This window comes from Ictidomys tridecemlineatus, chromosome 11 (assembly GCF_052094955.1).
Source record: "Ictidomys tridecemlineatus isolate mIctTri1 chromosome 11, mIctTri1.hap1, whole genome shotgun sequence".
NCBI classification, from domain to species: domain Eukaryota; kingdom Metazoa; phylum Chordata; class Mammalia; order Rodentia; family Sciuridae; genus Ictidomys; species Ictidomys tridecemlineatus.
In genome coordinates, this window is record NC_135487.1 from 70,252,229 (window position 1) to 70,279,564 (window position 27,336).

General features: G+C 34.6%; 1 protein-coding gene across 2 annotated transcripts in view; it reads left to right on the top strand.

Moving 5' to 3' along the window:
• Hs2st1 (heparan sulfate 2-O-sulfotransferase 1) overlaps positions 1-25,753 on the top strand; it is a 175,232-nt gene extending 149,479 nt beyond the window's left edge. The window contains exons 4-7 of one of the 2 annotated variants that reach the window (XM_013364678.4): positions 2,588-2,726; positions 17,424-17,521; positions 19,764-19,921; positions 20,956-25,753. In XM_013364678.4, the coding sequence (XP_013220132.1) occupies positions 2,588-2,726; positions 17,424-17,521; positions 19,764-19,921; positions 20,956-21,185 (625 nt within the window). In that variant the 3' untranslated portion in view covers positions 21,186-25,753. The remainder of the gene's footprint in view (positions 1-2,587; positions 2,727-17,423; positions 17,522-19,763; positions 19,922-20,955) is intronic. The other variant, XM_005339125.5, reaches the window with a different exon arrangement.
• The last annotated feature ends 1,583 nt before the right edge of the window (positions 25,754-27,336 follow it).

The window sequence follows — 27,336 nt, forward strand, 5'->3', positions numbered from 1 at the left end:
GAAATTTTAGAATTGCACAAATTTTTGGAATGGAAGAGTTGTTAAATTTGTATGTATTTGTACAATTCTAAATTTCTCTTATTGATTTCTAGTTTTATTCCATTATGATTCGAGAAGGAACATTCTCTAATTTCAATTTCCTAAAAATTTTGTTGCATTTATGTCCTAATTATGGTCTACCTGGAGAATGCTCCATGTTGTACTAATGAGAAGAATAAAAATTCTACATTGTGTTAAATATTCTGTAAATGTCTGGTAGGTCTATTTGGTATATAATACAGTTTAACTCCAGTGGGGTTTTTGTTTGTTTGTTTGTTTGTTTGTTTTGATATTTTCGTCTGAATGATCTAACCATCGATCAAAGATCAAAGTAAGTTGTTGAAATCTCTAGTTATTACTGTATTAGAGTCTCTCTCTCCTTTTAGATTTAATAATGTTTGTTTTATATAATTGGGTGTTCCAGTGTTAAGTACATATATATTTACATTTGTTAATTTCCTCTTGTTGAATGTATCCCTTTACCATTATATCATGACCTGTTTTGCCCCTTTTTACAGTTTTTTACTTAAAATGTACAGTTATTCTGTGCATTTTTGGTTTCCATTTGCAGTGTGTATTTTTTTTTTCCATCCTTTCAGTTTCAGCCTATGAGTATCTTCACTGGTGAAGTGAGCATATCACTACATCTAGTTTTATTATCCATTCAGTTAGGCTCTATTTTTTTAACTGGAGAATTCAACCCATTGCCATTCAAGGTTATTACTGATTAGTACAAACATACTCCTATCATTTGCTTTTTTTTTTTTCCTGGTTATAAATGTTCTTTGTTCCTTTCTCCCTCTTCCTCTTTATATTTGGTGATTTTCTGTGGTGATAAGTTTTGATTTTCTTTTATTTATCTGTTCTTTTAGTAATTTTTGTATTTTCTCATGTTTTTATGATAGTAGTTATCATCCTTTTGCTTCTAAGGTAGGACTCTCTTAAATATTTCAGGTCTAGTGATGATGAATTTCCTGTTTATGCTTGTTTTAGAAACATTTTATTTCTTCTAAATTTCTGAACGATAGCTTTTCTGGTCAGAGTATTCTTGGTTGGCAGATTTGGTTTTGTTTGTTTTCCTTAGAGGAATTTGAATACTTCATCCATTTGAAATTTCGTCCATTTTCTCTTGGCCCTTCAGATTTCTGTTGAGAAGTCTGCTATTAATTTCATGGGGATCCCCTTCTATGTGACTTGACACTTTTGTTGTTTTTAGAGTTTTCTCTTTGTCTTATGCTTCCAACAGTTTAACTATAATATGCCTTAGAGAACATTTTTATTGATTGAACTTTTCAGGGTCTTTTGATCTTTCTGGATCTGGATGTTAATATCTTCCCCAAGATTTTGAAAGTTTTTAGGAGTTCATTGAATAGATTTTCTTTGCCTTTCCCCTTCTGTATTCTTTTCTGAGACTCCCCAAAAGCAAAAAGTTACTCACTTAATGAAGTCCCGTCCCAGGCTTTCTTTAATTTTTTTTTTTTTTAATTCCTGGTCAGGCAATTCTTCAGTTTCCTTTTCTTTGGGTTTGTTGCTAAAGAGTTTGGTTTAGGGTTCTTGTATCTCTAAGTTGATAACTTATCCATTGGCAATCATTTGCCTCTACCACTTTTATAGGGTGGCTTTCATTGTAACAAACTTTCTCCTGGTAATGTGTCCTAGGGTGTTGGTTTGATAGGCTGTGTTGGCTTTGGCTGCTTTAGTGTAGTGTCTATGTTTCTGATTCAGTTATAATCAACATTGGTGATGTCTGTGTGTACCTCAGTGGCCTAGGCTACAGAGGTATAGAACTGTACTATTAGCTGGGATGCAGCTTTCATAGATGTGGTAGGTTTGCTGCCAGTTGGGTGCAGTGCACTTAGCTGCAGATACAGGACACCTGTCAGTATCTATCGAAGGGTTGCATGAGGGGAGCCACCCTGCCAGGCCTGGGCAGGTGAGGCACAACTGGTGTGGCAGCAGAGGCATGCTACTCATCAGTTCCCAAGGGATCTGGGAGGGTGGGGGTGCTATAGTAGACCCAAATGGTTGTGACACAGTGGATCCAGTAATGAGCTAGGGTGCCTGTCAGTGTCTGAGGGCTACTTGGAAGCCAGGCCACACCAGTGGGCCAGAAGAGGTACTAATCAGGTCACCTCACAAGGTCTCTGGGGTCTGCTTCTAGAGTCAGTGTGCCAAGGTTCTGTGAACAGGCTGCCCAGATGCTATCTGCTGAGCTACTCAGAGCAGGATACTTGACTACTTCCTCAGTGATGGGTGGCTTGGCAAGACACACCTGAGTGTTTTACCTAGTATTCTACACGCCAACTCTCTTGGGGAGGAAGGCCTAGTGGTTGCCCCATGATTTTTTAAATTCTTATTTCTCATTTACTTTATTATGACATAAATAATGATAAAATATTTCCCAATCTTTATGTATTCTATTTTACTTAAATTCATTTCTTTTCTTCTTTTCATATAGGTCAGTACTTAAGAATACAACATAATTTCTGGACTTTATTGAAGAGAATAAAATGCTGATTTCAGCACTTGTACTTTTGTTCTATTTCAGATTTGGTGTGAAGAAGAAGCCAATTTATATTAATGTCATAAGGGATCCTATTGAGAGGCTAGTTTCTTACTATTACTTTCTGAGATTTGGAGATGATTATAGACCGGGATTAAGGAGACGAAAACAAGGAGACAAAAAGGTAATACTTTAGTTTTTAAGACATTATCATACAGATAATTGTTTATTAAATGCAATGGCTGATGCTCTTTTTAAATTTTTTGTTGTTACTGATAATAAATGTACTGCTTGCTATTGTGGAAATTTTGAAAGGAACTCCAAAGTATATAGCAGAAGTAAAAGTATGTATGTAGCTAATATCTTGAAATATGCATAATTTCTTGTGATTTAAAAAAAATATTTTTCTTGGCCTAGTACTGAATATCCACTTTATTATAGTCCTATTAATAATTTTCCAGGGCTAGGATATAGCTCATTGTTAGAGTACTTACCTAGCATGTGTGAATGTGTGAGGTCCTTGTCCAGCCCTAGGGGGAAAAAAAACTAGGAGACCATTAAGATCATTATAATTATTGATTAATAAGATGGGTTTTCATATATAGTTTGGTTCTCTTAGTCTTAATGATGGCAATTTATATTTACTTGTAATCATCAGGATTAGTATTTTGCTAAAGCAGCTATTCAGACAAGAAGAGAATAATGGGTGGACAAAGTTTGTATCAGGTTCAGATTTGTATTGTCTTCCATTTCGGTGCATCCTCTAGAATATCACCAGATTTATATTTCTAAGAACTATACTCATTTTTCCCTTTTGTAGCAGAATATCTTTATTGGGACCTCATTGCTCACAGAATTACCTAAGGCATAGGAAACATAATCTGATAGGATCTGAGACCTACCTCTCCTGCCTTAATTTTCCACCAGGCGCCCAGCCAACTGCTTCAACAATATGAAATGTCACCATCCTCCAAATTTATTATCGATTCGTATTCTTTGCACATGTTATTCCTCATATTTAATATGCCTTTTATTCACTCTGAAAACTCTGTTTACCTTTCAGATTTTTTAACATTTCCTCTTCCATAGTCTTTTCTGTTGTACTCAAGCAGAATTAGTCATCCCTTTTAAAGTTCCCAGAGCATGCCATCTCTACTTTTTTTTTCTTTTAATATATTTATTTATTTATTTTTATGTGGTGTTGAGGATTGAACCCAGGGCCTCACCCATGCTAGGCGAGTGCTCTACCGCTGAGCCACACACCCATCTCTACTTTTAAGCATTTATATTATTGTCTTCCCCCAAATGTAGTGAACTTCCTGAAGCATGCATTTAATTTATATTTGAGTCCTAGTACTTAACATGGTACCTAGTTTATATGTAAGCGCTTAATAAATGGCTTAATGTGTAAATTATGCACATTTTAAACTTTAAAATGTTATACAGGAGTGATGCTAAGTATGTTATATATAATAGTAATCAACATGCAACAAAAATTTTTAAGTTAGGTGTTTCTTCTTTGTCACATGATGGGGCAATATTTTTTTGCTTTGTTTTCTTTTATTATGTTTTCTAGAAATTGTATTTCTTTGCTTAGTGTGAAAACATTAGGCAAAATGTACTGACTCAAACACAAATAAGTAACCAAATCTTTTTTCCCAGGGTGCACCTATCTTTAAGCATTAATTTTCTACAGAAATATTATGTTCTACAGAATTTTGTGAAATCTATTAACATAATTCTTTTGTGGCCTAATACTTTATAGAACTATTTTGCTATTTATTTCTAAACCTGCTTTTTAGAAATTATTGGTTTTGCTCATTTTAGTTGTTATCATTTAGTCTGTTACTCAGTAAATGTTTGTACCCATCTTTCTCCATTGATAAAAGGAGTAAGTCATGTCTGTTCCTGAATGCACCATTTGGCACTATCAACCTTGGATAGCATGGTTGTGTGGTTACTATCCTATGTAGTTTAGGGGATTGAGCAATAATTCTTAATGAAATTAACAATAATAACTTCCGTTTATTGTATACCAAGCACTGTTTTAAGTTATTTATACGTGTTTTCAAGTAGCTCACACAATTCTATGAGGTAATTGCTGTTATTATCCTCATGTTACAGTAATTTTGACACAGAAACATTATATACCTTGCCTAGTGTCATACAACTATAAGCTGGAATTTAAATTGAACCACTCTAATTTTATAACCCATAGTTATAACTCCTCTTTTTTTTCCCTAAAAAATTTTATGTGAAAGACGTGAGAGAAATACTTTTAATACTCATGGAAATATCCAAGAAGATATTTTAACATCAAAGTTGTTGAGACTGCATGTATATAAAACATTTCTCAAAAAGAAGACATACTTGAAGATAATGTGATTAAACTGTGGCCATGATTATGTTGGAAATACAAAGTCTCTTATTTTCAAAACAGTTTGAATCTCTTCATTCCCATGAAATTGTATATTTGTACCTCAAGTGATATGCAAAGAACTATTAGGCAATATTCAGTTCATCCCTCATGGCAATTATTATGTTATAAACTATAGCATTCCAATAATTTGAACTGCTTTCTGGTTATACTGTTAAACAGTAATTTGAAACACATTTCATCTATTTATACTTAGCATAGGTTTCAGTTGGTCTCATGAGGAACAAAAGATTTGTTTTGCTGGGTGAAGTAGTACCACTTACATGCCTTAATTCCAGCTACTCCAGCTACTTGGGAGGCTGAGGCAGAAGGATTACAAGTCAAGGCTAGCCCCAGCAACTTAGCCAGACTGTCTTAAAATAAAAAAAAATAAATAAAAAGGGATGAAAGATAGTTCAGGAATAGAGTGTCCCTAAGTTCAATCCCCAGTACTGCCAAAAAAACAAAAACCAAATAGTCTTTTTGTTTTACTTGGGAAGTTTTAAATGCTCTGTGTTTTTTTATATTTTAGAATCAGAGTTTTACCTAATTACCTAGAAAGTAGAAACAAATAGAGATTTGAAGGCTTTTATTGAAGAACCGTATAGATTAAATTACGGTTCTCAAACTTTCTAATTTCAGAACTCCTTTTATATTCTTAAATAAAAGTATAAAGAAACTCAAAGAGCTTTGGTTTGTATAAGCTAGACCTATTGATATTTTCCAACAACAGTGGAAAGCCCATTTTATGTTAACATAAATAATTTTAATTCAAATAACCGTCCCCCACCATTAAAAACTAAAAATACTAGTATCATTTTACATTTACAAATCTTTTAGCATCTGGCTTGAACAGCCTGATTTTCATATCTGTTTCTGAATTCACTCTGTTGTTAGAGTCTTTTGGTTGGAGTCTATAAAGAAAATCCAACTTCATATAGATGTCATTGGAAAAGAGAGAATGTTGATAGCCTTTTCAGAAAATTGTAGCTATTCTTCAATATTTTAATACAAAAAAAAAATTTAAGTTTAGTCATGGAATCTGAAACCATAGCAGTGAACTTTTTATACTGTGCTACATCAATATTCATTAATATATGTTACACTTTGAATTATTAATCAAGCACAATTAAGTGTGGGTGGTAGGAAGTTTTATCACAACAGATATCATCAAAGACAGTGTGGGAGCACTGGGGTTGAATCCAGGGCCTCGTGCATGCTAGGCAAGTGCTCTACCAGCCTCCGTTTAAATTTTATTTTGAGACAAAGTCTCACTAAGTTAATCAAGCTGGCCTTGAACTTGCAGCCCTCCTGCCTTAGCCTCCCAGGTAGCTGGCATTATGGGCATACACCACTGCACCCAACTAGAAAAGTCTTTAAGTATTGAGAAATTGTTAGGCATATGGCAGTAAATGTGAATTTGCCAAATTTTTATTTTTTGCTTAAAAGTTAAATGGTGTGTGTGTGTGGGTGTGTGTCTGTGTGTGTGTGTGTGTACAGAGATTGAATCTGGGGTGCTCTACTGCTAAGCTACATCTCTAGCCCTCCCCCCACTCTTTTTTTTTCTTTCTTTGAGACAGGGTCTTGCTAAGTTACCAGCCTAGCTTCAAACTTGCAGTCCTCCTGGCTCAGCCTTCCAAGCTGCTGGGATTACAGGCATGCACGACTATACTTAGCCAAAAGCTATCATGGTGCCTTCAGCATCACTCTGATTGCTCAGTATTGCTTTGGCTATATCTTTTATATCATTGGATACCACAGAATTTCTCACCCTGGAAACTGTTACTCTTTTAAGCTAGATAATTCTTAGTCATGAGGGACTGCCTATCCATTGGTGGATGTTTGAAAACTTCTCTGGCTTCAAGTGCAGAGGCATATGTATATAATCTAAGCAACTGGGGAGGCTGAGGTAGGAGGATTATAAGTTTGAGGCCATTCTCAGCAACTTGATGAAGACCTAAACAACTTAGCAGAACTCTGTCTCAAAAATGTTTTTAAAAGACTAGGGATATAGCTTGGTACTAAAATGCCCCTACATTCAATCTCCAGTACCTCACCCCCCACCCCCACACAAATCCTCTGGCCTCTACTTGAGGTTCCCATGCCTCAATTGTAAGAACCAAAATGTCTCCAAACATTGCCAGATGCCATCAAGATAGCAAAGCAGCTTGTACATAATTTTAGCTTCGTACTGTCCTAATTATTAAATACTTTTATTAACTTTTTTTTTTACCAGAACACCAACGGGTTTATACTTATAGAAAGAGTAAATGTGTATGTGCTTTAAGTAAAAATCCAAAGAGAATAACAGTGTCAAAAGAAGTCCAGACTTACTGCTACCTGATCTTAACCATGGGCTTACAAAATATTGTCTCCATAGTCCTTAGCAATGCACAATTCTATGAGCATGTTTTGCTTGTGGAATGTGAATTTTACTATTTTGTGTGACAATAGCGTTTAAAAATTATTACTGCTGGGCACAGTGGCACACATCTGTGATCCCAGTGATTTGGGAGGCTGAGGCAGGAGATCATAAATGAGATCCAGCCTGAGCAATTTAGGGAGATCCTGTGTTCAAATTAAAAACTGGGGATGTAGCTCTGTGGTAGAGCACCTCTGGGATCAATCCAAAAAAGGAATATGTTACTGTTGTTTAGAAAAATATTTTATATGTAAAACACCACAGAAAATCTATATAATAACTTAGTAGCTGGCATACTTAAAGATTTAATAACTTCTCATTATGAATCACATTCTTTATCTCAGTAAAAGATACCAGTATCCACCCAGTGTACAACTCAAGAGTCAGCTTCGACCTCTCTTCTTCCTAGGTTTCTGATTGGACCATTGGTAGTTTCTTTTCACCAAAAGAGAGAAAATAGGAAGAGGAGTAAATTATAAGGGAGTTCAGGGAAGAGATGATGAATTCTATTTGGACTTGGCTTTGAGTCATCCATAAATTGGGAGAGGTATCCACTAGAAATTGTATTTGTACCTTAGACATATGTCAAGAATTCATGTCTGTTTTGATGCCAATACTATGATGCTGTTTTTGATAGTATAGCTCTGTAATACAATTTGAGATCGGGTATTATGGTGCCTTCAACATCACTCTTATTGGTCAATATTGCTTTGGCTATTTTGATTCTTTCAATTTTCCATATGAATTTTAGGATTTTTTTTTCTAGTTCCACGAAGAATCTGTATATTGCTTTGGTAATATGGCCATTTTTGGCCATGTTAATTTTGCCTATCTAAAAGAAGATGGATAGGACTTTCCATCTTCTAAGGTCTTCTTCAATTTCTTCCTTGTTTTATAATTTTCACACTATGGAAGTCTTTCACCTCATTAGAATTATTCTAATGTATCTTATTATTTTTTATTCTATTATAAATGAAATTATTTTCTTGATTTGATTCTCGGCAGATTCATTGTTGGAATATAGGAAAGCTATTGATTTTTTTTATGTTGATCTTGTATCCTTATGCTTTGTTGAATTTGTTTATCAGCTATAGAAGTCTTCTGGTAGAGTATTTCAGGTTTATTAAGTATAGGATCATGTCATCAGCAAACATGAATAATTTGACTTCTTTTCCCATTTGTATCCCTTAATTTCCTTGGTGTTTATCCAAAAGAACTAAAATCAGCATACTGTAGAGATACATGCATACCAATGTTTATAGCAGTGCAGTTCACAATGGATAAGTTATGGAACCAGCCTAGATATTCCTCAGTAGAAGACTGAATAAAGAAAATATGGTAAATATATACAACAGAGTTTTAGTCAGCAATAAAGAAGAATCAAATTATGCCATTTGCTGGTAAATGGATGAATTTGGAGAACATCATGCTGAGTAACATAATCCAGACTCAGAAACACTCAAGGGTCATATGTTTTCTCACATGTACATAAGCTAGAGAGAAACAAGAATTTAAAATGGTGGTGATAGGGGGGGATCTCATGAAAACAGAAGGGAAAACAGTGGAACAGTGGGGTATGGGAAGGAGATTCAGAGGGAGGAGGGAAGGATATCGAAGGGAGGAACTATGAATGAAATTGACCAAACTACATCATGTACATGTATGAGTATATCACAGTGAATTCCACTTTTGTATGTCTATACTGCACCATTAAAAATAAATTTATAGAGGGGCTGGGGCTGTAGCTCAGTGGTAGAGTGCTTGCCTCGCATGTAAGGCACTGGGTTTTGATTCTCAGCACCACATATAAATTTAAAAAAAGAAAAAAATTAAAAAATAAAATAAATAAATTTATAGAATAAAGGCCAATCAGTAGAGGAAGGAGTTTGGGAGAGGGAGGAGGGGGAAAAGGGATAGACTGTTGCTATAGACCGATTTTTTTACTGCTGTGACTAAAAGACCTGACAAGAACAATTTTAAAGAGGAAAAGTTTATTTGGGGGCTCATGGTTTCAGAAGACTCAGCCCATAGACAGCCAGCGCCAGTCCTCAGGGCCAGAAGTAAAACAGAAGAAGTGTATAGCAAAGGAAAGCAGCTACGGACATGGCACCACAAAGCAGATAGATGCTCCCTTCACCACAAAATATATACCCCAGAGGCATGGTCCCTACCTCCTCCCTGCCTGCAGTTAACACTCATTTAATCCCCATGGAGAGGATTAATTCACTGATTAGGTTAAATTACTTATTTATAACCCAATCATTTTACCTCTAAACTTTCTTGCATTGTCTCACATGTGAACTTTTGGGGGACACCTTATCTATACCATAACAATTGGTGATGGAAATAAAACAAATTACATTATGTGCATTTATGAATACATCAAAATGAACCCCACATTTATGTATAACTATAATGCACTAATTAAAAAGAAATAATTCTAACACTAAATAAGAAATTGTCAACATTAGGTAGAAGTTGAAACCATGAGACTAAATGTGATTGCACTTAGAAAATATAGTATGAAAAAAGGACCATGTGAACAAAGAAGGAAAAGCAGAGGTACAAGTGTGTATGTCTGGGGAATACTAACACTTAGTAATACTAACACTTAAGGAGTAGGCAGAAAGAGTAGAACATGGCAAGAAAACTAAGAGAAGAGAATCAGAAGACAATGAGGCAGGTCCTGAAATTTGAATTCAAAGAGGTTAGTGAAATGAGGATTGAAAACTGGCCCTTAAATTTGTCAATGGGGAGATTATTAGGGACTTCAGAGGAAGGAGTTTAAGTGTAATCCAAAGGGTTAAGGAGTGACTAAGAAATGAAGACGTTAGGACTGAAGGGTAAGACTACTCTTGAAATAGAAGTTTGGCTTTGAAAGGAACAGAAAACATCAGGAAATGTTTATCTTAGGTGATAGACATTTGGGCATATTCATACATCTAAAGAGACCAAGAAGTGAATGATACAAGAATCTGGAAAAACTGATGGAGCAGGGTCTCAGAATGGGAGAGAGTGGTATTCCCATGTTAAAGATGGGAGCAATCAGGCTACAGGTGCTAGTAAGGTTTTACCTAAGAAGAAAATCAAGAGAGCTCACTCTTAGCTTCTGTTATCTATGTATAATATGAAGCAGGATCATTTGCAGAAAGGGATTAGAATGTAAATATAGTGTTCATCATTGTCAATCATCAAACTTTAATTTTTTAGCTTTTAATTTTAGGAGTCAAATACCTAAACTAATAATCTAAATGGTCTAAAGAACAATTTAATGTTTTATAGTTTTTAAAATCATTTGGACCTAGTTTACAAAGAAACACCTCCCCACCTCTATTCCTAGTTACAGCATTTATTGTCGGCTTCTGATCAGGCACTGTGTGGGGTGCTTGCAGTCACATTACACCTCACAACAATTCTTTGAGGTCAGGGTTATTCCTGCCATATATTCTAGACCCCAAGACCCCCACTCTAGCACGTTGCCACAGCTCACACAACTGGGAAGGTGGTAGGATTTGGGGGACTGAATTCAGTTCTTTTTGACTCTAGGCCCAACCCAACTTTTGGTTCCTTCATTTCAGAAAATATAATAGGCTTTATATTTCCAGGCGACTCCATTAAATAAGATTATGGGTTTTGTTTCTAACTCTCACCCCTATAATCTTTTTTGAAGTTTGGTAAAATATAATTTAAAAGTTAACATTGATGTGTTTTCTGGAGCCTAGAGATGAGAGCTACCGGCTGATCAAGATTTCTCTTATACTGAACTGGGTTTTTGAAAGAGATTGGGGTGTTTCTGTTCATTTCATTTGTCTGGTTGTTTTCCTTTTTATTTTAAGGACTTGAAGTTTAACAAGAGAAAATTAGTCATTTTTAGGGAATCCTATTTCTGAAATGTGACTGTAATAGTAAAGAGATAGTTAATGGGAGTTAGCAAGTAACCAAGAAAACTTTGGTGATCAGGTACTGTGTGACAATCTTGTGATGTAAATAGGGAAGCCCAATGCTAATGTGATTGTTGGAAGCAATGTATCAGTTCATGACTGAGATCTTAGTGGATCATAACACTGTATATAGTAAAGATGGTATTGAGTTGTCTTAATTTGATCTCTTTCACTAGGAAATTAATGATTTACTTTATTCATCAAAAATTTATATAGGAAAGGGAGAATTTCTGGTATAGGCTAAACTTTGGAGCATTTACATGTATGAACAATTTTTGATTATTCATAAGTTTTTTTTTTCTTCACATCTTCCCTGCTACTGACCATCTTTGGCAGGAAAAAAAACATATTTCTCAGAAGATAAGGATAAGTAAAGAAGGCAAAGCCCAAACTACTGTTTCACTTTTATATTGTGTAATTAACTATTCAGTAGGTGAGTCAGGCAGATGCTATCAAACTGCTAAAACAAAGAAGCCCAGATAGTTAAAATAAGATTCTCTCTTTCACACATAGAAGCCTAGAGATGAAAGGTACAGGTTCTTGGGCAGCTTTGCTCTATACTGTCCTTCAAAGACCTAGGTTTCTCTCACCCTGCCATTATTTAAGGGTGGTTGTTATATCCTTTTTTGAATTTCGGTCTCTATTACATCTGTTTTCTAGCCCATGGAAAGGAAGGAAGTGTAAGGTAGTTTCCTTCTAAGCAAGTAATCTAGAAGGTATGTACATCACTCTGCCTTCCACTGCATTAGCAAGACCTTAGTCATGGTCACATTCAGCTAATGACAAAAGAGGCTAACATTCTGACCTGTGGAAGATAGTAAGAATTGATTTTGGAGGTAACTCTTAGTCTGTCAAAGTGGTTTAGCAGATTTTAAACTACTAGCCAAAAAGAGATTTGAAAATGTTCTAAATATTTTCTTCATTTGAAGTACTAGACTACTTAGAGAAATGCAGAAACTGAGTTGGCTAATTTAAAATAGCCATCCTGCATGACTGTTAAGTTTTAATTATAATAGTATACATTTAAATTTGCAAAATTGTCTACATAATAATTCTATGGAAACAATATTGCAGCCTCTTTTGATATGCTAGTTTCTTGTATTTAAGTAAAACCTTTTTAATGTCTTTGAATCACACACACAAAATAGTGGTAAATGTGAGTTCATCCATAAACACTTTAGTAACTTATTCATTTACTCTCTTATACTCTAGTTAGATACAAGCATAAAGAAGCAGAGTAGCTCTGTTAAGTTCCAGAGACAACATACTATAAGCTAAAGCCTGTTAGAAATTTAATAGAAATGGAATCAGAAATTTTTTTCCAATCTATCATAACTCAGTTTATTGAGCCAAAGATTTCATGGAAATTGAGACACGGTAGTGATTGTTAGTACATACTTCTTTTTATGAGCTAAGTTGACATAAATGATAAAACCATTTTTTAAAAAATGGCTTAGAGTAGTAAATCTAAGTCAGACGATCTTCACTGAAATGAGTTTATTGGATCTTAAATGTAAGCCACAGTATTTTCACTTTTAAAAAAATTATAGAGAACTCTAAAGGAGTGTCAAAATGCTTCATGAAAAAAAAATTTAGTCTTTATCTGCACTAGAATTATGACTTTAATACTCAGTTTAAGCCCCCAAAGTGCTGTCTTTCCAGTAGCAGCTTACAACTATTAATTATGCAGTTTGTTTAGCACTATATTGTGTGCTATGAAGGACATGCATACTGCATGATCTTTTCAAGTCTTTATGATATTTGGGGAGACAGAATGTAACACACGTTAAAACAAAAAGGCACATAAAGCAAGTTTTGTTGATTATGATGTACATGTATAGATACCCAGATCCTAAGCAGGTTCTTAAAAGGCAATATTAGCTAATTTATACAATGTGAAAGAAAATAAGTAAACTCTACTTTAGGTTAGAATAGTCTCTGGAAAGATAGTCTTTATGTGAACTCTATTGGAAGAAAGAATCTATGAGAATAAAATGGAGTCAGCAGAAGTACAGAGTTGGGAGTGCATATGGTGTGCTTGTAAAGCTGTTAAACAGGTTCATGTGGTAAAGATGGAGATTACACAAAGAGATAAGGTGAGACTGGCATGCTGAAATCAGATTATGAAGTATTCCTGAAAAGCAAAATTAGGAGTTTAGTTTTTGTTTTAATTAGTTATACATGACAACAGAATGCATTTTGATTCATTGTACACAAATGGAACACAACTTTTCATTTCTCTGGCTGTACACAATATAGAATCACAACATTTGTGCAGTCATATGTATTTAGGGTAATGATATCTGCCTCATCCCACTATCTTTCCCATCCCAATACCCACCTCCACTCCCCTTTGCCCAATCCAAAGTTCCTCTATTCTTCCTTTCCCTTGCTCTCCCCCCACCCCATCCCCATTATGGATCAGCATCCACATATCAGAGAAAACATTTTGCTTAGCATGATATTCTTCAACTTCATCAATTTACCTGTAAATGCCATAATTTTATTCTTTTTTAAAGCTGAGTAATATTCTATTGTGTATATATACCAGTTTCTTTATCCATCGATCTATTGAAGAGCATCTAGGTTGGTTCCACAGTTTAGCTATTATGAATTGAGCTGCTATCAACATTGATGTGGCTGCACTATAGTATGCTGATTTTAAGTCCTTTGGGTATAAACTGAGGAGTGGGATAGCTTGGTCAAATGGTAGTTCCATTCCAAGTTTTCTAAGGAATCTCCATACTGCTTTCCAGAGTGGTTGCACCAATTTGCAGTCAACCAACAATGTATGAGTGAGCCTTTTCTCCTGCATCCTCGCCAATACTTATTGTTGCTTGTATTGTTGATAGTTGCCATTCTGACTAGAGTGAGATGAAAGATAGAGTAGTTTTAATGTGCATTTCTCTAATAAGATGCTAAACATTTTTTCATATATTTGGGATCAATTATATAATCTTCTTCTGAGAAAATTCTTTTCAGTTCCTTAGCCCATTTATTGGTCTGTTTGGTTTTATTCTTTTTTTAAAGTTTTACAAAGCCCACTGATTGGGCTATTTGGATTTTTGGTGTTCTTTTTGAGTTTTTTTGAGTTCTTTGTATATCCTGGAGATTAGTGTTCTATCTGATGTGTGTGTGTGGTAAAGATTTTCTCCCACTCTGTAAGCTCTCTCTTCACATCATTGATTCTTTCCTTTGCTGAGAAGAAGCTTTTTAGTTTGAATCCATCCCATTTATTGATTCTTGATTTTATTTCTTGGACTTTGAGAGTCTTGTTAAGGAAGTCAGGTCCTAATCTGACATGATGAAGATTTGAACCTACTTTTTCTTCTGTTGGGTGGAGGGTGTCTGGTCTAATTTCCAGGTCCTTGATCCACTTTGAGTTGAATTTTGTGCGTGGTGAGAGAGAAGGATTTAATTCTATTTTGCTGCATATGGATTTTCAATTTTCCTAGCACCATTTGTTGAAGAGACTATCTTTTTTCCAATGTGTTTTGGTGCCTTTGTCTAGTATGAGATAACTGTATTTATGTGAGTTATTTTCTGTGTCCTCTATTCTGTACCATGGTCTACATGTCTATTTTGGTGCCAATACCATGCTGATTTTGATACTATAGCTCTGTGGTATAGTTTAAGGTCTGGTATTATGATGCCTCCTGCTTCATTCTTCTTGCTAAGGATTTCTTTGACTATTCTGGGTCTTTTATTTTTTCAAATAAATTTCATGATTGCTTTTTCTGTTTCTTTGAGGAATGTCTTTGGGATTTTAATTGGAATTACACTAAATCTGTATAATGCTTGTGGTTGTATTATGGTCATTTTGACAATGTTAATTCTGCCTATGCAAGAACATGGGAGATCTTTCCATCTTCTAAGGTCTTCTTCAGTTTCTTTCTTTAGTGTTCTGTAGTTTTCATTCTAGAGGTTTTTAACTTCTTTTGTTAGATTGATTCTGAAGGTTGTTGTTTTTTTTTTTTTTAAGCTATTGTGAATGGGGTAGTTTTCCTAATTTCTCTTTCAGAGAATTCATCACTGCTGTATAGAAATGTGTTTGATTTGTGAGTATTGATTTTATATCCTGCTACTTTGCTGAATTCATTTGTTAATTCTAGAAGTTTCTGGTGGAATTCTTTGGATTCTCTAACTATAGAATCATCTCGTTGGTGAATTATGATAGTTTGAATTCTTCTTTTCCTATTCCCTTTAATTTCTTGAGTGTGTCTAATTGCTCTTGCTAGAGTTTAAGACTATTTGAATAGAAGTGGTCAAAGAGGGTATCCCTGTCTTGTTCCAGTTTTTAGAGGGAATATCAATTTTTCTCTATTTAAAATGATGTTGGTCTTGGGCTTAGCATAGATAGCTTTTATAATGTTGGTATGTTCCTATTGTTCCTATAAGGTACTGGAAGCCATTAAAGGTCTCTGAGTAGAAGATGTTAGAAATGACTATATTAAAACTAACCCAGCTATTATACGTAGCAGATTAGAAAGAAGGGTGGGAAAGGAGCCCAATTAAGAAACTGTTACAAGAATAAGTACACACAATATTGTAAGATCCTGATGGAAGTGAAGATGGAAAAGGTAAAGATGAATAAGAAAGACATTACTTCAAGGACCTGAGGTAAAGGAGAAGAATAAGAAATGTTCTGAAATCTTAAATCTAGTTATAAGGGGCACTATGACCCTCCCATAATATTAAATATGAAGTAACACTAGAAAAAAATTTAAATGCACAGTAAGTATTAGAGGATAGATAATAAGTGATCTGGAAGTATTCATTTGGAAGTCTTTTGCCTAGAAATTATCCATCAAGCCAAGAAAGTGTTGATGACTTTGCTGAGGAAGGGAATCGGCAGAGTGAAGATGGCTGAGATGAATACCTAGTAAGTAGAAGGACCAAAATATACATTCAAATAAGATAATGATAGTATATTCAGAAAAACACCAAGAACCACCAAAAGAAGCCAAAACAGAGTGTTCAAGAAATAGAAAAGAATGTTTTAGTGTCAGGAGAGACCAAGAGCTATTTTAGAAAAGAGAAGGTGGGACCAAGGTCAAGGAGGCAAGAACCAACAAAACATTGTGTTTGACTTAGGGAGGAGAGATGAGGGGAGAGAGACACAGACATAAAGACATCTCATTAATGAATGCCTACTATGACCCAGTCTTTGTGGTTGATTCATTCCTCAAGGTAATATTATTCTCTCAGTTTTTAGATGAGGAAACCTAACACAGAACTTAAGTTTTCAGGGTTAAGCATTCAAAGCCAAGTTATGGGTCTTTTCACTGTGTCATGGCAGAGGTCTCCTATCAGAGAAATGAGCAAATGGTGGATTGTGATTTGCCAGGTTTAAGAAATTTGGGGCCTTATTCTTATAGATTTTTTTGTTTTAATGGACCCTCTGAGTTTATTAAATTGTATGAGTTAGAGTAGTACAACCTGAAGGCCTTAAAGAGTTATTTTAAGTAGAGTCAAACATGATTCTAAAACCTTGAAGCCAGGGCTGCGGTTGTGGCTCAGCAGTAGAGCACTTGCCTCCCACATGTAAGGTCCTAGGTTCGATCCGCAGGACCACATAAAAATAAATAAATAAAATAAAGGTATTGTGTCCAACTACAACCAAAAAATAAACATAAAAATAAATAAATAAATAAAACCTTGAAGCCTTCTCTCAAAACAGATAGTCTTACTGCTCTTTCAAACCTCTTTCCAGAAATAACAGATGGTATTGTAAATCCTTCACTGCAACAACCAAATTTCCCAAGTTTGTTCTCTGGTATCTCTATGTCATATCTCAAATAGATAATTCCCTTTAATAAGAAAGTGATATAAACCAGTGTTTACTTTTTTAAAACAAATTATTATCTGGGAGAATTTCCTTTCATGCAGTAAGAATTCTTATAAGCATTAGCATAAAACAAAGTTGTAGAAAAAAATCCACTTTTAACTTTCCTCAGTATCTTGAATATGCTCTCATAACCTGCCCAATTCTTTTATTATCTTGCCTCACCTACTCCCATTCATTTATTTAATAACTTAGCACATTAAGGAATTTGAGACTTGAATTTATGGCTTACCAGTGCTCCTTTGTCTTTGTTTCAGACCTTTGATGAATGTGTAGCTGAGGGCGGCTCAGACTGTGCTCCAGAGAAGCTCTGGCTTCAAATTCCATTCTTCTGTGGCCACAGCTCAGAATGCTGGTAGGGATATAGTTAGCTTAAATTATATTCCTTATTATTTCTATAATCTGTGTTTCACAAGTGAATGTGTTGATCAAGCACTAGCTATAGGGAAGTCAGTAAAAGATATGACTGAAATAATATGTAATTAAATAATATCTAGCTTTGTTGTTTTTTTTTAAAATGCATTTAAAAGGTTGCTCCCATAAATAATCTTCATAGTCTTTTTTCAGAAGCTAGATTGTATTTATTTATTTATCTATCTACCTATCTATTTATTTATGTTTTTGATGTCCTGGTTTGCTCTATTCCAGCAAAATTCTTAGAGATCACAGGTCACTTCATAAACCTTACTTTTTTTTGTACTAAGCTTACAGTTTAGTTTTTCAAGCTAGATCAAGAAAAGGCTTAGGGGATAAATTATTATCCTATCCTAGTTTTACTGTTAAACTGATTTTCACTTTAAGAGAGCCAAGGTTACGGTTGTGGTTTAGTATATTAACAAACATAAGGTAGAAAATGTATTTTATCTTGAACAAAGACTTTGTTTCTTCAGAGTGTGCAGAGTATTCAGTTTTTAAGAATAATTGTACATTATTTATTTGTTCTAAGTCATTTTAGTAGCAAAAGTAGGGGGAAAAATAGGAACATATTCAATGTTAAATAGCCCTTAAAACCATAATGAGAAATGCAAGAAATTTCTTCACTGTTTGAGATATATTATTTGATTTCTATGAAGTTGAAGGTCCTACTTGGTAGATTATTTCAAAGCATCAATGATAACACAATACTTGGAAGCATAGGAAGAAAGTCTTCTCAATTTTTAAACATTTCCTTAAAACTCAGATTGGCAAATTAAAACCTACAGACTACATTTGGCATAGCACCCAGTTTTTTTTTATAAATAAAGCTTTATTGGAATACAGTCATATACATGTGTTTACTTATTATCTATGGCTGCTTTCAAGCTGCACTAGCAGAGTTGAGTAATTGTGACCTAAACCACAGAGCCTGCAAAGCCTAAAATATTTACTCTCTGAACCTAGAAAAAGTTTGCCAAGCCCTGCCTTGAAACTATAAGGAGTTATTTCTCTACTGGGCATTACTAAGATTGTAATTGAATTTCTTCAGTACGTTTCATACTCAGAAGAGGGGGAAATCTTGGAAATCAACTGATTCAATTCCTCTTACCCCTATTCCTCCCCCCCTTTAATTTTAATAAAATAAAAATAAGAAAGTGACAAATGTGGAAGCCACCACTGAAGAGTACACTGTTGCTTAAAGTCAAAACTGGAACTAGGATTAAAGAATGTTAGAGCAAAATCTATTAACAGCTCTAGTTGACAAAATAAATAAAAATAAAAGATTTTTAGTCAAGCCTTTTCTTACCTATTTTCTGTTCCTCAAATATTTCAGGAAACACAGCTGGGTGCAGTGGTACAAATCTATAATCTCAGCACTCAAGAGGCTAAGACAGGAGGATTGCAAGTTTGAGGCCAGTCTCAGCAACTTAGCCCAGACCCTGTCTCAAAATAAAAAATAAAAAGGGATGGGGGTGTAGCTCATGGTAAAACAATTTCCCCCCAAGAAACACTATGCTCAGCAAAAAAACAAAAACACTAAGCTGAAATTAAGATAAGTGCTAAGTCAGGAATAGTAACACACACCCATTATCCCAGCTCTCAGGAGATAGGCAGGAGGATCAAAAGTTTGGTCTGCCTGGGTCACTTAGGGAGGCCCTGTCTCAAAATAAAAATTTCAAAAAGTTTGGGGTCTGGCTCCGTGTCAGAGCCCTTGCCCAGCATGCATGAGGCCCAGGTTTGATTCTCAGTACCTCACAAAAAAAGAAAAAAAAAAAAGGAAAGAAAGATAAGCACTAAACACAAATTGCTTAGACCTTCCTAAATTACTCTTGAACAAATATTATAGTGATTTAAAAAAAGAAATTATATTGACTCACTAAATCAGATAGAAGGAATATATGTTATATATGTGCATTTTAAAAAACTGCCCTCAAAGTAGACTTTATTCATATTAAGAATCCTCTAGTGAAGTCTGAATTAGCACTGCATTTTGAACAGAAACTGGATGGAAGCAAGGAAATGAAAAACAGGTGTGCCTACCAAAGGATGTTAATAAAAGGGCATTAAAGCTTTGGATATACATGTGTTTATCTGTTTTTTCCATAATATACAGTATCACGGTCATCAGATACTTAGCAGATTTCACAGCCAGTTTTTTAACTCCTTTTCTTTGGTTTCAGGAATGTGGGAAGCAGGTGGGCTATGGATCAAGCCAAGTATAACCTAATTAATGAATACTTCCTAGTGGGAGTTACTGAAGAACTTGAAGATTTTATCATGTTATTGGAGGCAGCTTTGCCCCGGTTTTTCAGGGGTGCAACAGAGCTCTATCGTACAGGTATATAAATGATAGGTTTCTTTTTTGTTTTGTTTTTTTGTTTTAATTAGTTATACATGACAATGATAGGTTTCTTTGTGAAGCTGTCCCTAACTTTTTTTGTTTGTTTGTCTGTAACTAGAAAAATATGTTATTTGAAATTACTTGAGTAAAACACAACAAATAGAAAGGCAGGTATATTGTTTATTTCTGTTAAGTATTTTCAGTACAAAACAGTGCCTAGCACACAGTTAGTGTTCATTAAATAATCTTTTTAATGAATAAACATGTATAAGGTGAAATTATAAGGCATTGTAGGAACAATGGAATACTTTAAACTTCAGAACTAGCTTAGAAATGTGTCATATGCAGTAAGGCCAGATACCAAGCATTGGGACGAGGTATTAAACCCTTAGACCTACTTACTACCATTTTAAAGTAGGCTGGGATGGTGGCTAAGACACTATAATACAAACACCATGTGCTGCTTCTGCTGTAGTTTGCTAAAGGTCTGATTCAGCAGCCTTGATAGTTTGGAATATCTGAAAGTATGTGTGCAGGTCCAATCTAATTCTGATTTTTTTAAAAATTTCTTTGGCTATTGTTTGATAAGATGTAGTCATTGGAACTCCTGTCCTAGAGTGTGCATATGTCCTAGCTTCTACATGGTTATAACAAATATAAATTATGAGAAAGTAGAATTAAGTTTGGCAATAGATATTTTATCATTTTTAAAAATAAACTGGTCTTAGAGAACCAAGTACTTGAAAATATAGTGTATGAGTTGACAGCCTACAGATTACTGAATGGTAATCCTTACTTTTACTGTTGACATTTCATTAAGTCTTCAATGTGTTAAGGATTTACTTTCTAAAAGAATAAATCACAGTTCTAGTATGATCAGAGCTTCATTTTTTCTGAATTATGTTAATATAAGTTTGCTTGCCTGTCCTTCAGTGTGTCATATTAATTTAAACCATCGCTTCAAATAAAGAGGCCTTGATCTTTTGTGTGTTCTTTCAATTGTTTACTTTTCCTTTTTTTCCCTTTGTAAGTAGGAAAGAAATCTCATCTTAGGAAAACCACAGAGAAGAAACTCCCCACAAAACAAACCATTGCAAAACTGCAGCAATCTGACATTTGGAAAATGGAGAATGAGTTCTATGAATTTGCGCTGGAGCAGTTCCAATTCATCAGAGCCCATGCTGTTCGAGAAAAAGATGGAGACCTCTACATCCTTGCACAAAACTTTTTCTATGAAAAGATTTACCCTAAATCGAACTGAGTACAAGGTGTGACTATTAAATTCTTGAACTAGAACTTTGACCTCGTCTTCACCTTAGTTTTCAGCTTCTCAACCTAGATCACTGATTATATGTATAAGACCGTTTATATTGAGCTGAGTTAGGAAACAGACATTACCATCAAGGAATTAGATACTGGCTGCTATGTCAGTGTTCTGAGAAGTTTTGGGTTTCAGGCATTTTTCTTTTTTTCTGTTTAAATTTTGGTGAGAGTTATAACCTCCTGCCTGGGGGGAAAAACTTGCATCACCTAAAATAAACACATGGCAGGTCTAATCAAAAGACTAAATACAATTTCAGGAAGGATTCTGATTCTTTTGTTTTGATAAGCATTTTTTCACTTAAAGATGAATCTATTTGCCACTTCACCTCTACTGAATAGTGTTAAAAACTGTTTGGCAGTATGTGCTTTGTTTTTGTGAACCATGTCTCATGAAATTTATTGGAATGTTTGATCATGTTTGCTAAGAAATATTTCTGCTGGAGTTGGATTTGCTCATATTTATGTAGGTGGTTTTAATTTTTTTTGTGTGATCATTAGTGTTAAATCCCAAGTTAAACCATGAATGATGCTATAAAAAGTTAAAGCAGTATTTCTCATTCCTGTCTTCCCAGTATCTAATATTGGGAAGATACTTCTAAGAATGTTGGCATTATCTGAAGTTTTAGTTAAGACTTAAACACATTAATATCTTAAAAAGCAGATTTAGTATTTGTTTCATCATGGGTTATTTGTATAGCTGTAAACTGAGATATTGGTGAGTCCATATTATGACTCCATTAGTGAGCTGTGGTATGGGTAGGATTTTCCTACTTCTTCTGTACTTTTTCCTGTAGACTATTTTTACTGAGGTGCTTTATAATGTGTTTTAAAGCATTGCATTTACAAAAACAAAAAAAAAAAGGAAAATGCTGTAAATATTGCATATTTTATGTATTTGGACCAAAAGGTTACAAGTAATTAGACAAAGTGATTTTGCACCAATTTTATTATGTCGACTCGAGTAAAATCATCAGGTCTACTGTTCTTGTATTCTCATTTAACTTTACTGTTAAGACGTCACTGAAATGAATTTCAATAACCTTTCAATTTTGATAGAGTACATTATTCATTACGGGAGGCAGAATACTGAAAAGAGTACTAAGACGAGGAGTCAAAATTTTTTGATTTCTGGTCCTTGTTCTGCAATTTCCACCTGTGTGATCTTGAGAAGTCACTTAGCTTCTCTTTGCCTCAATTTCCTCATCTTGAAATGAGGATAATAATACCTGCTGTACCTACCTCACAGGGCTGTTGTGAGGACTAAATAAGATGGCATGTTGAAAGCACTTTGAAAATTGTAAAGTGATATATAAATGTAAGGTATTATTATAGAAACATCTTTAACATATAGTTTCATACCATTCATTTTTTAAACAAAGAAAAGTCCACTTTTAAGCTTTGTGAAAAAGAAATTTATCTTGATATAAATTTGTGTTTGATAAATATCTTCCCAGTGTTTTATCTTCCATGTTTCAACAACTATTGAAATATGAAACATCTGTGAACTCTTGAAGATTCATGAGCAGCTGAGAAGCTGCTTGAGTTCAGAAGATTCCCTGTTGGAAATAGACTTGGTTAGCTCACTAGAGATAGGGAAACCTTGCTCTTCAAAGTTGAAAGTTTTTTTTTTTTTTTTTTTGGCTGTTATTCTACATTACCATTCAAAAACGGTAGCTATTTTATACCTATGGTTTTTAAAATATATTTTGCAGAGTTTAATTTCCCAGTGCATTCTTTACCTTCTTCCTCTTCTTGGAGTAACAGAGATGAAGAATTTTAGAAATGTTTTCTAAAAGAATAGTCTTTAATATGTTTAGTTTAAGTGAATATATCTGAAAAAGGCTTCACCAAACTCAACATGTTAGGCAGATTGCCTTAGAGAAGTGTAGGGGAGGAAGGAGCACTATTTAGCAGCAAACATTTATAAATAGCTCAAGAAACACTAAAGGAATGACAGAATCATTTTTAGCCTCTTTACCCCAAGTGAAGGGAAATTTAAGAGAACATAGCCAGGCATATATTGGGCGGGGGGTGGTATTCTTGTTTTAAATTTAACTTTACACATATTTGCTGAAAACACAGATTGTCCCACCACTCAAAAGTAAAACACCACTCTAGTGGGGTGTTTGACATTCACCCACTCATGAATAACCCCAAGTTGTTCTTGGAGTACATGCTAAAGCCTTCTTGAGGTGCATTAACTCATAACTAGAGTAGTTCTTAGTAATACACCGATCAGGGGGTCAGTAAACTACTTCTGTGAAGGACCAGAGAGTGAATAATTTAAGTCTTTGTTATAAGCACTCGATTCTGTCATTGTTGGAACAAAAAAAAAAGGAAAAGGACCTTAGTATAGAAACAAATGAACATGGTTATGTTCTGAGAAAACTTTATTTACAAAAACAAATGACATACTAAATGTGGTCCATGGGCTACCAGCCCCTGCACTAGAAAAATCATTTATGGAGAAATCATCTTTGTACTTGTACTCTAGAGGCCTAAAGGAGTTTATATACTTCCAAAAGCTCCTGGCTTATGTCCAAAGAATAACTTTCTGATTCATGCAGTCTCTCCCACAGATTCATAAACTTTTATGTATATTGCTTCCTAGTGGGCATGTTTTCTTTCCCGGGTTAACAGTTTAGAATAGGGACATATATTTTAGCATTTTTTAGGGTGAGTTAGGAGTGTCCTTCCTGTAGATTGAGAAAGGGATAGATTGAATTCCATCTGGTCCAGTACAGTTCTAGGAGTCTGAGTCCTTATAATACATAACTTTATAATCAAATAAATAGAATCACTGAGACAATATGTATTTTTTTAAAGTGGCAAATGTGGTTTTCTTTTTTTCAGCCTTCGTGCTTTTTCAGTATTTTGACCATAGGGAGATATTTTTTTTATAATACAAAAGCAAATTAACCACTTTGAATTTTAAAGAAAATGTTATATGTGTATGTGTATATATATCTATATCTATGTTTATTTCCTAAAAAGTACCTTTTTGTTCAACTTGTATCAACTCCTGTTTTCTAATTGCTGTGAAATGACAACTTGATAAATTATTGTGATTGTTTTAAAATGTAATGGGGAGGATATATTTTGGTTTTACCCAGCTTTAATCTGTAAAGAATCACTTAAATATATCTGATAGCAACACTTAAAATATTGCATGGGAATTACTTTTCTATCATCCATATGCATTTGTGCAATTTCTAATATATTGGATGCATCTGAATCCTTGATGATTGGATTTAAATGATTGAAAATCAAAGAACTTAAAACTTGCTGACTTTTAAATTTTTAATTTTATTCCCTATTCTTAAAATTCAGTTAATGCCTACAATTAGAAATCTATTGTTCTTGTTCTTTATATGTCCTATTGGAAATTCCTAAAATTTTAGTGCTGTCAGTAATTTCCCAAACAGTATTTTGATATTGCAGATGATTTGCTCATTGTATTTGCATAGTTAGAAAGAAAATAGTTTGTAGACAATGATTCTTTTTTAATAAAATGAAATAAAATTTTAAAAGCATTAGAGAATTTAACTAAAGACTGGTTCCCAAATGCATAGCTGGTATTTTAATTTATATTTAAATTCTACAGAGAACATCTGTGTAAATCATCTAGCTGGATTTTCCCATTGGTCATTGTCAAACACACCTATGGTCTCAGAATCCTTTATTATGAGGAGCACCTGGAACTGTAACCTTTTATGAAGTTTGTCTTTAAGAGGCCCAAGTGCTTCTGCTTTATGATTTGAATGTTTGCCTCTTTTTAAATTTAGTGCTATTTACTCTGAGAGGAAGTGGGGCAGTTGCCGTTAAGTTTTTGCATCCATGTACCCAGGGCAAAGTTGTTGTGAACTGCTCTCCAGGCAGCTTCCTGAAGGGAAAGCAACCCTGTTTCAAATGCACTGCCAATTCAGCTCCTCTGGAGTGGAGCTTACTTTGATTCCCTGGAGGGGGAATTTTAGAAATTGAAATGAGTGACCATTTAGTCAGATTTATCCTATAATTTAAATTCATGCAGCTTTGTGACCTTTGCAGTACTATTTATAAAATGGCCGCTGATGATAATGACCTCTTTAAAACATTCTTGGTAAACCTGTGACAGACACACTGGTGCCGTCCATCTGGTTTTTTAGACGGCTTTTGTAGCTTTCTTTTTAGAGTCAGTATGTGAGCATCTCTAAAGCTGTGTTGAATGTAACTTAGAGAAACACATTGTCTGTTTTGACTTTTCTTTTATAAATAGCTAAGCAGTGCCTTCCCTCCATCACACGCAGTCCTCTTGGAAGATGCTCATTACTTCTTTTCCTGCCCTCCCCACCTGCCAGTTGATTCATTTATGCAACTGTTTCCAACTTCAATCCATTTTGTCACATCTGTTGGAGAGATAATCACTCCTTTTCTTTAGCTGTGCCAGCTTTCTGTTGTTGAAGTGTTTCAGTTGACTACCTGATGCAAAAGCTATAAAATAAACACTCAATGGGAAGGGGAACATGACTTGGTGTCCTGTCTTAATATTTCCTTCTGTGGCTTTGATGCTAACGGGTATTTCTAAGCTGACTTGGTGTTCAGCACTGTCACCTTAACTCCCAATTATTGTTGTCACCAGAAGGGCATGCATCATGGTTTGTTTGTAATGATTTCATGGCTCCTTTGTGGGTATTTTATCCGGACTGACATTCCAATCCTGCTCTTGCTTGTGTTTAAACAGTGGTACTGAAATTTCAGATAGAAAATTTGTAAGATATACTTAGGGTATATACTTAACTAGATGAAAACAGAAAAATGGGAAAGGTCTATTAGGACAAAAAGGAAAATTGAAAGGAAAAAATTATCTAACCTGTATTATAAAGTTTGAGCATTTCCATAATGCTTGAGAAAACATTTCTAATTGTTTTTTCACCCTAAAAATTGAAAAATCTCAACTCCCAGCCCCTGGCTTATTGTTCTAAGTAATGCTGGTTTGAGTTATTTATATTTTATCATCAGGGTGAATAAAATACCAGTTCAGTGATGAATTTCCTAAACAGAATTTGGTCTGTACCACAGAGGCAGAGCAGAAAGCATGGATTTGACAATTAAATGGGCCTGCATTTAGCAGTGAAACATTATTAAATGGAGATAACAGGATCATTGTAAAGCTTGGTCATGAGAGATGCAAGATGCTGGCCTAGGGCAGACTTACTAGCTTTCCATATGCTGTGCTACAGTATTGTTAGAAAGCCAACCTTCCTTCTCATCTTACAGAATCTTAGTTGTGTCACTTCATAAAAGATGGTTTTATAAATATTTTTTAATGCAACTTAATGCTATTTTTTTTAATCTCTTAAAAAAACTGTTACCTTAATGTCTTCTCATTTATTTACCTGTAGCATAGATATTCCTGGTTCTGACACTGGCTGACTTTCCATGTCCTAATTTCCCATAAGAAAAGCAGGGGTGTGTTGGAGTGGGAAATGCTGATTATTCTAAAGGAGACCACACTTGGCTTATTCCAGAAGTGGCTTTGTCCATATTTTATTGCATTTGAACAGTATCAACCACCAAGTAATACACACAAAACTGACAATACCTGGAGTAAAATAATTTGAACTCTTTCAACAGAAAGGAGACTCTTATTTCTACAAGAAAAAGAGAACACTTGCCTTATAATTGTACATTAACTGATCACATTAGAATTCCAGGTTCTGAGAATATCTGAAAAACAAACTCAGTATATAGTGATCATTACCTAAACCTGCATATTTTCATAGTAGTCTTGTGGTTGGTTGCCAGCTACTTTGTAAAGCAGGAGGAGTTGATCTTTCTGAAATTTTCTTCTAGTCATAAGGAGTACAAAAGTGCAAATCCCCAATCACTGTCCACCTGTTTTCTTTCTCTGAAGAAAGCCCCTTTGCCCTTCCTCTACTTGTCTTCATTACACTCTCTTCCACCTTTGTTGCCACAGACACAGGTGTGGTACCTTGGAACAAAACAGCATAACTGACTTCAAAATGCATGTTTCCCCTCTTGCTATTTAAGGGATAACCAGTTGAGTGAACAAGGAAAGGTTTCATAAACTCACTGCTCACTTTGTGGTT